Below are 12573 nucleotides of genomic sequence, written 5' to 3'. Positions count from 1 at the left end.
CGGTATATATATACTCGGTTTCCAAATATTTTCATAATGGATAATTCGCATTTTTTTGATTTTTCCGATTTCTCATTGCAGGGCTAGTGTCGGCGTTGCTGTTGCTACTCTCCCTGCTGCTGCCAACCGAGGCCGACTACATTACCTGGTCTCAATGCAAGCGCTACGGCAGAAGAGAACGCATCAGAGAATACCCGAGCGACACCGAAGCCACTTGGCTAAATCTTGCCATGTGCCGCATCAAAAACGTTACCTTTAACGACATCGACGGCCTTCCCAACCTCGTCTTCCTCTTCTTAAACTACAATGACATTGAGAATATAAACTCCACTGCGTTCCGTTCTCTTCCGAATTTAACAAAATTAGAGTTAGGGTACAACAAGATAAAACAAGCCCCTGTATTCGTAGAGAATTCGTGCCCTAGTTTAACTGAGTTATTCCTATGGAACAATCAGATTCAAAACATAAGCGATGCTGAAACTTTTTCGCCTTGTACTAAATTAGAGAGATTATTTCTGTCAAATAATCAAATCGAATATCTCCATCCGGATTTGTTTAAATCTTTACCCGAATTGAAAGAACTGTACCTATATAATAACAAGATTAATTTTATCCCTGATCAAATGTTCGAAAGCAGCAAGCTTGAAAGGTTAGACTTGCAAGAGAATAGGTTAAGCTACTTGCCTGCTAAATTTGTCGGTAGGCTGCCGAATCTCAGACAATTTGATTTCTCGAATAATCCTTGGGAGTGTGAGTGCTTCCTTGAGCTGGTCGCAGAGGCGGAGACGATGGCTAATAAGCTCACATATAACGAAGGCACAAGGCCGGAATGTGTGAACAGCACTAAAGCATGCAGCAGACATAGCTCTTCCCACGGAATTTTCACACGCTTAGGTTAGGAACGTGGCAAATGGAGGTATAAGGATATGTAGGGTATAAATAAGTACACAGTCATAAGAACGCTTGACAATTTGTATTTGGTTTTGGCGTTTCAGGTCATGATATATACGAGTATCATTGGTTTCAGGGTTATTCATTAAGTTAATATACCTATTTTACAAATATCTTCCACTGCAATAGGGACCTCTACCTAGTTGTCTGTTGGCCTGAAGCAAGGACCATTAACCAACGCTAACTCTACTCAATATGGCGATTGCTCGTCCTTATAGGTTAGTCCATGGCCTGAAGGCCCCGAAGCTATCCCGCGTATCCCTTAGGTATTCAGTGATAAGCAAGAGTAACGAAATAAATACCTGTATTTTTAAACACTGTTGTTTTTTTTAACCGACTTCCAAATCTCAAAGAAGGAGGTTATCAATTCGGTTGTATGTTTTTTAACCGACTTCCAAATCCCAAAGGAGGAGGTTATCAATTCGGTTGTATGTTTTTTTTTATTTTTATTATTTTTATTTTTTATGTTTGTTACTCCATATCTCCGTCATTACTGGACCGATTTTAAAAATTCTTTTTTTGATTGCATGTATATGCATACAGATTGGTCCCGTTTTTGTCAAAATCCAGTTCTGATGATGGGATCCATGAGGAATCGACGGAACTCCTCAAATCTTAAAGGCATACATATAGTGATTTTTGTGTTTTTATCAACAAATCAAGCATATACATTCAAAAACGTGACATTTGATGAAGTGGAACTGCTGATGATGATCAGAACGGAACTCTTCAACGACGCATAGTTCACCTTTGGCGATTTGTCCTCTTCGTTATGTTTGCTAAGCAAGTTTAGTTTTTAAGCCACATTTCTGTCAAGCTCGAGTTCTGATGATGGGATCCATAAGGAATCGAGGGAACTCCTCAAATCTTAAAGGCATACGTATAGAATTTTCTGTATTTTCATCATAAAATCAAGCATTTACATTAAAAACTGTCGCATTTGATGAAGTGGAACTGCTGATGATGATCAGAACAGAACTCTTCAACGACGCATAGTACACGTTTGGTGATTTCGAATTTCGGAACCGGACCTGGACTCGGACTCGGACTTGGACCCGGACTCGGACCCGGACTCTGACCCGGACTCGGACCCGGACTCGGACCCGGACTCGGACCCAGACTCAGACCCGGACTCGGACTCAGAGACCTGGACCTTGACCCGGAAAATCACTATGATACCTAAACTAAATAAACCGCTATGATTACCTACCATAAAATGTAGATATATAGTATGATGATGCCAAACCCCTCCCGCTCATACCCCCGTACACCGCACGGCATGCGCCGTTAAGTAGGTTAGGTTAGGTTTGAACTGCGATCCTCACAGACCAAACAAAAGTGGGTTAGGTTTGGTTAGCACTGCGGGCTTTACAGAAACGAAATGCTACTAGAAAAGTGGGTTTGATTAGGTTCGAACTACGATCCTCACAGAACCGAACTGCAATCAGAGAAGTGGGTTAGGTTAGGCTAGAACTACGACCCTTACGGAAACGAAATGCTACTAGAAAGTACTGGTTTTACCTCCTTTTCTACATAGTGCACCATCTACCATAATTTTTCACCGGGCCCCATAGAAGTCGGTTTTTTTTTGTTAATTTTTTTTTTTATTTATGTTTGTTACTCCATAACTCCGTCATTACTGGACCGATTTTGAAAATTCTTATTTTGATTGAATGTATATGCATACAGATTGGTCCCGTTGTTGTCAAAATCCAGTTCTGATGATGGGATCCATGAGGAATCGAGGGAACTCCTCAAATCTTAAAGGCATACACATAGTGATTTTTGGTCATTTGATGAAGTGGAACTGCTGATGATGATCAGAACGGAACTCTTCAACGACGCATAGTTCACGGTTGGCGATTTGTCCTCTTCGTTATGTTTGTTAAGCAAGTTAAATTTTTAAGCCACATTTTTGTCAAGCTCGAGTTCTGATGATGGGATCCATGAGGAATCAAGGGAACTCCTCAAATCTTAAAGGCATGCGTATAGAGATTTTTGTATTTACATCAGAAAATCAAGCATTTTCATTAAAAACTGTTGCATTTGATGAAGTGGAACTGCTGATGATGATCAGTACAGAACTCTTAAACGACGCATAGTTCACGTTTGGCGATTTTTCCTTTTCGTTATGTTCGTTAAGCAAGTTAAGTTTTTAAGCCACATTTTTGTCAAGCTCGAGTTCTGATGATGGGATCCATAAGGAATCGAGTCCTCAAATATTAAAGGCATACGTATAGATTTTTTTGTATTTTTATCATAAAATCAAGCATTTACATTAAAAACTGTCGCATTTGATGAAGTGGAACTGCTGATGATGACCAGAACAGAACTCTTCAATGACGCATGGTACACGTTTGGTGATTACGATTTTCGATTTTGACTTGGACTGGGACCCGGACTCGGACTCATACCCGGATCCGGTTTGGACCCGGATCCGGTTCGGACCCGGACCTGGATTCGGACCCGGACTCGGATCCGGTCTCGGACCCGGACACGGACCCGGACTCGGACCCGGACTCGGACCCGGACCTTGACCCAGAAAACCACTATGATATATAGCTTAACTAAATAAACAACTATGATTACCTACCATAAAATTAATGTAGGTATAAAGTACGATGATGCCAATCTTACTAGCCCCTCCCGCTTAAACCCCCGTACACCGCACGGCATGCGCCATTAAGTGGGTTAGGTTAGGTTTGAACTGCGATCCTCACAGAACCGAACAAGGATTAGGTTAGGTTAGAACTGCGAGCCTTACAGAAACGAAATGCTACTTAAAAAGTGAGTTTGATTAGGTTCGATCTGCGATCCGCACAGAACCGAACTGCTATCTGAGGAGTGGGTTAGGTTAGGCTAGAACTACGACCCTCATGGCTCCTCTTCACGATGGGCCAACGCCGGCCACTCCAAGGGACGCATTTATGCGTTAGAGGGAGCAAGTGATAGTGCATGGCTGCGTCCCTTGGAGTGGCCGGCGTTGGCCCATCCTGTAGAGGAGCCATTATACAGAAGCGAAATGCTAGTAAAAAAGTGGGTGGTTTTACCTCCTTTTCTACATAGTGTACCATCCACAATAATCTTTCATCGGCCCCCATGGAAGTCGGTTTTTTTTTCCTAAAAAAATCACTTGCATATCATAAATACCTACCTAGATTTATATCAAATAATATATAGCCTGTCACGGCATTTCCGCCAGTAGAAAAAAGCGGTAAAGACAAATATAGGCCGCGAAGGGTTATCTCCCCATAGAAAATTTGAATTTCTCAGGCTTTTTAGTACCTATCTGCTATGCTATAGGTCAATCAAATTAGATTTTTTCCAGGAATTAATTCCCAGCAAGCTGGATCGTCTTAATGCCTTCATTTGGTTCTAAATTAGCGTAATCCGAGTTTGCTCCATTCCAGGAGTTGCGGAAAAAATTTTTGCTCTTTTTCAGTTTTTGGCTTGTAGTTCAAAAACCGTACGAGTCGGCGATTTGCAGTGTTGGCCGCTCTAAGCCCTAGGCCCTGTAGTAACTACTAACTACTAGCCGCCCCTTTCTCAGCACCTATCTATAGACTGCCGCCCCTAATATCTTGGCGCTCTAGGCCCGGGCCTACTGGGCTTTGGAGCTAATCCGCCACTGACACTGGGCGTCGTAAAGATCATTCGTTTTATGCACATGCCACTGCTACACACTACCTGTTTTTACTCTTGCTTAATCTGGCTATGATGTTAGTAGATTGTTTTCTTCTAGTTACCTGAGTTTTTGGGGCTAATGGTAATTTTAACTGCACAATTTTTCCGACAGAGGGGAACGCCTGTTAATGGCCACTCCGTTTGGTTATATTCTCTAAGGTTTGGTGGTAACTACTGGGAAAAAGTTTCCAGTAGTTACTAAATTATTTACCCAGTAGTTACCAGTGGTAAAAAAATCCCAGCAGTTACCACTGGTAACAACTTGGTGGTAACTATAGTTCGTTTTTTTTAGCATTAGAAAGAACTTGGAAGAGGGTAAGCGATTTTGACATGTCATTTAATTCAAAAACGCTTTTTAAAAATCAGTAACTATTACTTATGAAAGCAGAACAATATAAATGATCGTATTAGATTCATAAATGTTACATATCTGCCGTATCTTATTTATAAATTGTGTTTTTCAAATAAAAGACACATCAAGTTTGTTTACCTTATTTCTAATGCTAAAAAAAAACGAACTATAGAAGGAATAATCCCGTCACGGCATTACCGGTAGGCATTAACCGGCTCATATGACCCTTCGCTAAGATCATATCTTATATTTTTTACTTAATACTGGCTTAGTAATATTTGGATTAAAAAAACCGGGCAAGTGCGAGTCGGACTCGCGCACGACGGGTTCCGTAACATAATGCAAAAAAAAAACAAAAAAAAGCAAAAAAAAAAAACGGTCACCCATCCAAGTACTGACCACTCCCGACGTTGCTTAACTTTGGTCAAAAATCACGTTTGTTGTATGGGAGCCCCATTTAAATCTTTATTTTATTCTGTTTTTAGTATTTGTTGTTATAGCGGCAACAGAAATACATCATCTGTGAAAATTTCAACTGTCTAGCTATCACGGTTCGTGAGACACAGCCTGGTGACAGACGGACGGACGGACAGCGAAGTCTTAGTAATAGGGTCCCGTTTTACCCTTTGGGTACGGAACCTTAAAAAGAACACATTTTGCAAAATATCTATATTTGATTTAAATAAAATGTAGATACATATACAGTAATATTGAACACTGGGCGTCGCTCGAGGTTCTTCAAAGATGGCGTCACTATACCGTGGTATTCCTACATAATTTGCTTTCCTTCGTATTTTCTCAGAAACGTTCGTATTTGTCATGCTACTTCAATCAACCTCAGTACTTTTTGTACCGAGACTGACTGAAATAGCAAGACACGTTCGTACATTTCCGTGAAAATACATAGGAAAATAATTATACACTACATCTGTATCAGTACATTCAGCGCCGGATTTGCCCTAAGGCCTGGCCTAGAGCGGCAAATTGTGACAAAAACCGGGCAAGTGCGAGTCGGACTCGCGCACGAAGGGTTCCGTACCATAATGCAAAATAAACGGAAAAATATGCAAAAAAAAAACGGTCACCCATCCAAGTACTGACCACGCCCGACGTTGCTTAACTTTGGTCAAAAATCACGTTTGTTGTATGGGAGCCCCATTTAAATCTTTATTTTATTCTGTTTTTAGTATTTGTTGTTATAGCGGCAACAGAAATACATCATCTGTGAAAATTTCAACTATCTAGCTATCACGGTTCGTGAGATACAGCCTGGTGACAGACAGACGGACGGACGGACGGACGGACGGACGGACAGCGAAGTCTTAGTAATAGGGTCCCGTTTTACCCTTTGGGCCGTCATTTTTGGACCGTTAGCCATATTGTGCGAGGTGATTAGGTAGGTCATGCTGAACAACTTTATCTATGGGACCAACCCCGAAATCCCAAAAAAAAAATTTGACCTTTCCATAAAAAACGTCGACGACAAAAATGTATGAAACGGTCAAAAAACATTTTCTGATTTCGGAGTTGGTCTCATAGAAACAGTTGTTCAGTATAGCCTACCTAATCACCTCGCACAATATGGCTATCCGTCCAAAAATCACCCTGTATAACTCAAAATGTAGTCAATATGAAGGGTGCTGAGATAGGGGCGGCTACAGGGCCTGGGGCCTAGGGCGGCAAAGACTGCAAATCCGCCACTGTGTACATTATATTGGCCACTGGGCGTTGTGAGGTTTATTCGTGTTGCGGCGTGGCAGCGCGCAGTGATCGCTCTAGGTTTTTCAAAGATGGCGTCACCGCGGTCCCGAGGTCTTCAACTACGCTGGATAGGTACACTGCAAATATATAAAAAAATGAAAAAATTAAAAACATGTTTATTGTGTTAAACTGTAGGTACAATTTGAATACAATTACACTTGAGTCCTCTGAGGAGAACCCGCTCTGTATTAATTATGTAAGTAGGTACTTAATTTGTAATTCAGTTTAGTTATGCTATATTTTTATTAATTATTAAATATATTTATTGTTGTTTAACATCAACTACACGATAGTGTGTGTGTTTGTGTGTGTGTGTGTGTATGTGTGTGTGTGTGTATGTGTGTGGTGTGTGTGTGGTGTGTGTGTGTTGTGTGTGTGTGTGTGTGTGTGTGCGCTTCAATTTATAAGTAATTCAGTTTCATTATAATTAAGGGATTCCAGGATAATGTCACAATAGGGAGTATTAGGTAAAGCTCTGCGTAGGCAGCACCACTAGCACATACAGTACACAAACCTCATTGACATCATCAATGACCCATCATAGACCGGGAGATAGTGACACATTTTACTGGGTCATTTGTACCAGTATGGCGGTTCGTCAGGGGTCTAAGCATGTAATGAAGGAAAGAAAAATGATGGTCATAGCGCTGGTACCGGCGGCCCAATCGCGTGGGCGTTAGTCGAACGTGTCGGGTAAAATACGAGTGTCGAACGATTTGTACCACAAAAATCCTCGTATTATTCGATAGTCCATAAAAAAGAAGTAGACGGTAGCGTAATGCCATACTTCTCCGGTGTGACTTACAGCCCGCCATACTGAGGCGAACACGTTAATTAAAAAAAAACAATTCAATCATTTGTGCCAAGCTAATTTTTGCACAGGTGATCATCGTCGAGCAGCCATTCATGGACATCACCATGCCATACTTTTCGGATGGTTCCAAATGGCCGCCATACCGCCGCCGCAAAGGAGTTAATTTTTTTTTTATAGCTAAACGATTTGTACCAGTATTGCATTTAAATTTTTGGAAAGTATTTGATAAAATGTGACCGTTATTATAATTGCCTTACTTATAGTAGGGGGAAAAAGTACTGCCATACTTGAAAAACTTATTTAACCGACACGTTTCAAAAATACGACTATGTATACGTAAAATAATTTTTTACAGCATGGCATCATCATATTCTGTTTGTTTGGATACAATTATACCTAAAAAAAAATATTTCAGTTTATAAATACGGGGCGGACGACTGTGAGACTTAAGCCAAGACTTAAAACAAAAAACAATTTTTTGATGATTTGTACCAGTATGGCATTTGGATTTTTGGAAATTGGATGATGCAATGTGACCATTATTATATTTGCCATACTTCTAATAGGGGGAAAAAGGGGCACCATACTTGAAATAAAAAAAAATTATTGTACACATTTGCCACCTCCTACAGGTATGGCATTATGAGATTTCCATTTATGATCACACAGAAAGTCTTGAAAAAAAATTACAAGATGGTACAAATCGTTTAGCTATAAAAAAAAATAACTCCTTTGCGGCGGTATGGCGGCCGTTTGGAACCATCCGAAAAGTATGGCATGGTGATGTCCATGAATGGCTGCTCGACGATGATCACCTGTGCAAAAATTAGCTTGGCACAAATGATTGAATTGTTTTTTTTTAATTAACGTGTTCGCCTCAGTATGGCGGGCTGTAAGCCACACCGGAGAAGTATGGCATTACGCTACCGTCTACTTCTTTTTTATGGACTATCGAATAATACGAGGATTTTTGTGGTACAAATCGTTCGACACTCGTATTTTACCCGACACGTTCGACTAACGCCCACGCGATTGGGCCGCCGGTACCAGCGCTATGACCATCATTTTTCTTTCCTTCATTACATGCTTAGACCCCTGACGAACCGCCATACTGGTACAAATGACCCAGTAAAATGTGTCACTATCTCCCGGTCTATCATGCGTCACTAGGTCAATCACATGGCCTACCGCGAAACACGACAATCGAAAGTTCGGTATCTGTCTCTCTATCACTCTTGTTTATTCTATCGATAAAGAAGCAGATAACTACAGTTCGATTTTCGTGTTTCGCGGTAGGCCACCTGTAAACAAACCGCCTCGGTGCATCAATGTCATCAAAACTTGTCAAAAAACTGTCTAAGGCCTAGTATGCATAAATTACTCTATGGTTTACTAAACAAATTAGTGCTGCACTCTGGCGGCAGAACATTGCAGTAATTATCTACCTATTCCAATCAGCTACCAAAGATAATAGAGTGTATAGAGACGGATTGTCAAAGTAAATTATGTAGCCATTGTAAATTTACTGCTATTTTTCGACAAAACATAAAACTGTTAGAACGCCATTTGACTTTGACTTTTATCCTTATTCTTTCATTAATATGTGTTAACTTATTAAATATTAATATTAACGCCATCTACTCGACTATAGGCCAAAGGTATGGTGCAATCTTTTCGAGTGATGGCGCCATAACCTTCAGCCTACTCGAGTAGATGGCGTTAATATTAATATTTAACAAGTTAACATATATCAGTGAAAGAATAATGATCAAAGTCAAATGGCGTTCTAACAGTTTTAATCGTCTGTCGAAAGATGGCAGTAAATGTAATGATTAAATCATAGACCTAGTATTACATAGATGAGCTATACGCGTGCCTCCGTGAGGGACAAAACATACGCAAAGCGACAATATTAAAAACACGTTTTAACGTTCCTGACAACATGCCAAAAACAATCTACGTAATTCGGTCGGGTTATTTGTTGCCCACCATAAACCATACTAAATTTTTGGTGGGGAACAAACAAAAAGTGAGACTGTGACAAGGACAAGCAATAATACCGCTTTCTCTGCTACTCCTACTGAAATTTCCATAAGTGCATCTCGTTAGGTCGTTTGGCCCCTCCCCCGTGCCATCTCTATGTTATTGACGTTATTGTACCTCTATGGTTTAAATTAAAGGTTACCTATGTCTGTGAGGCAACGCTTGGTCCCTAGTGCGTCCATGTTTCTGATGTTTAAAATCTTCTCCGCGTACACCTCGCATGTGTGCGTGCAAATCTGGAATATTTTTTAAATATAAACTCAAATAGAATGAGTATTTCTTTTATTTTTTGCCATTTTTATACATTGTGACCTTTTTTGCCATTTTTGCGTTATTTCTAGTCAGGATCGCGAGCCCTTTTCATCCTTATAGGAAAACAACCGGCCAAGTGCGAGTCGGACTCGCGTTTCTAGGGTTCCGTACATAAGTCCGACTCACGCTTGACTTCTAATAAGTTTTCCTGTCATCTATAGGTAAAGAACTATTTTGTGTATTTTTTTAAGTTTAGACCCTGTAGTTTCGGAGATAAAGGGGGAATGGTCATTTTTTGGCTATATTCTTAAATAACTTCGAACCTATGTATTTTAATATTATAAAAAAGCATGGTCATCTTTGGGTCACTAATTTACTGTGTACCACAACTTAATTGGTCCAGTAGTTTCCGAGAAAATAGGCTGTGACGGACGGACAGACAGACAGACGCACGAGTGATCCTAAGTTAAACAAAAGTTAAACTAAGTCCTTAATGAGTCCGCTCCGCTCGCGGTGGAAAACCCGCTTAACGGTTCCGTTTTTTCCTTTTGAGTTACGGAACCCTAAAAAAGTGTCCTAAAATTTCCATACTTTTTTCAAACCTTCCTTTTTGTTACCGCCATACAACATACAAGGTACCTATATGGGGAAATGGTAACACAATAGGAAAAAACTCTGGTAATTTTTTTATCCAAATAGGATCGAAAGAGCTCGTGATACTGAGTGGAAATAACACAATAGTGGCAAAAAAGGTAACAAGAAGTATATAAAATAGCAAAAAAATAAAAGAAACGCTCGGATGTCACATACTAAAGAAAAAACCGGACAAGTGCTCGGACTCGCCCACCGAGGGTTCCGTACTTTTTAGTATTTGTTGTTATAGCGGCAACAGAAATACATCATCTGTGAAAATTTCAACTGTCTAGCTATCACGGTTCGTGAGATACAGCCTGGTGACAGACGGACGGACAGCGGAGCCGCGGAGAAGAGAGCGGAGAGGGTCCCATTTTTACCCTTTGGGTACGGAACCCTATAAAAGTGACCAAAGTCATCAGTGGCCGGGTCAGATTCGAAGTATTCAAACCGGCGTCTTATTTACTCGTAATGCATGTTAATTATTAGATGTAATGTTTTAAAAGATGTGTCCCGCCGAGTTTGTTGCCGGTCCCATATTGGGATACCCTCCTCCAATGGAAGCGGGAATTAAATCTTCTCCAGGCAGAGGTGTAGGGTTAGAGCCGGTGTAGCTTTATTTGATGTTCATAATAACTTGAATAATAATAGCACATTTTTTTAGGTACTTGTATTAAGTTTGTTATATAATTATGTAATTTTCAATAAGAAATTCGGTTGTATAGCACATTACTATACAAGTGCGAAAAGTAGGAAATGGGGTTGGCCGGTGGAAGTTTTTAGCAGATGGCGCCATCATAGCTTGCCCTGTCAATACCTAGAATTGTGTCAAATTTTTGTTTTTTTAATACCCTGGATGCCAGCCCTTTAAGCCAAATCTCATAGAAAAATCGGCTGTGACAGACGGACAGACAGACGCACGAGTGATCCTATAAGGGTTCCGTTTTTTACTTTTGAGGTACGGAACCCTAAAAAAGGGGCAAGCTATGATGGCGCCATCTATGCAAACCTTTGACAGTTGCCAACCCCCTTTTCGCGCGTACATTGTACAACGTTTTGCAGTACATATGGCCCTTTAATTTTCGACGTAGTTACGTAATATGCTTATTATAGCACAGGGTGTCGTAATGTAGCACCAGATGTACTGTAAACTACATTATTAGATATTTCGTACCTCAGATAGAAACTGCCACGGCGCCTGCTTCTCTGACAGATGCATCTCCAGGTGTTGCGGTAGCGTCATCAGATATTGACCGATCTGTAAAATGGGGCGTTATCTATGAAAAGGGACCTTATTGTCGATGGCGCTTACGCCATTATGAACGATGCTCCGATATAAATACAATGCCGCGCGACGCTGTGTGGCGTAAGCGCCATCGACAATAAGGTCCCTTTCATAGATAGCGTCACAAATAATAACACAATAGGGGGTATTACTGGAACGTTCTGTGGTATTACTGCAAAGAAACTGATTTGACTATATACTTCGTTTTTTTTAGCATTAGAAATTAGGTAAACAATCTTGATGTGTCTTTTAATTAAAAAACACATTTTAAAAATAAGTTACGGCAAATATGTAACAATTATGAATCTAATACGATCATTTATATTCTTCTGCTTTCATAAGTAATAGTTTTATATTTTTATAAAGCGTTTTTCAATTAAAAGACATGTCAAGATCGCTTACCTTCTTGCAAGTTCTTTCTAATGCTAAAAAATCGAACTATATTAGTCAAATACCCTAATGGATTTGGACAACATTTGGCGCACATATCATAGCTACACTTTTGTTAAAGTTTCATCTTGCTACAAAATAAAAGCATCATAATATGTGTCGTCCCACGGGTAAAGATACCTTATGGCGGTTGGCGCTTACGCTATTATTAACGCCGCTCCAATATTATTGCGGCGCTATGCGACGTAAGCGCCAGCCGCCATAAGATACCTTTTGCCATGGAACGTCACATATTATTTCGTGGTGATAAGTACTAATACTTTGTTATCTAGTATAACATCAGTCGAAGCTCTGAAAGGGACTCGGAAACAGTGGTAGCACCCCTAGAGACTTTTGTTTAGGACTCTG

General features: G+C 40.3%; 1 protein-coding gene across 1 annotated transcript in view; it reads right to left on the bottom strand.

Annotated features, from left to right (window-relative positions):
- Positions 1 to 3963: 3963 nt before the first annotated feature.
- Positions 3964 to 12573, bottom strand: part of LOC134676441 (conserved oligomeric Golgi complex subunit 7) — a 39048-nt gene continuing 30438 nt past the window's right edge. Inside the window, exons 15-17 of the mRNA XM_063534838.1 lie at positions 11665 to 11748; positions 9748 to 9841; positions 3964 to 6825 (exon numbers count right to left, since the gene is read on the bottom strand). Coding sequence (XP_063390908.1) covers positions 6725 to 6825; positions 9748 to 9841; positions 11665 to 11748 — 279 coding nt within the window. The 3' untranslated portion in view covers positions 3964 to 6724. The remainder of the gene's footprint in view (positions 6826 to 9747; positions 9842 to 11664; positions 11749 to 12573) is intronic.

This window comes from Cydia fagiglandana, chromosome 24, assembly GCF_963556715.1.
Source record: "Cydia fagiglandana chromosome 24, ilCydFagi1.1, whole genome shotgun sequence".
Taxonomy (NCBI): Eukaryota; Metazoa; Arthropoda; class Insecta; order Lepidoptera; family Tortricidae; genus Cydia; species Cydia fagiglandana.
This window is presented reverse-complemented; position numbering and strand designations above follow the sequence as displayed.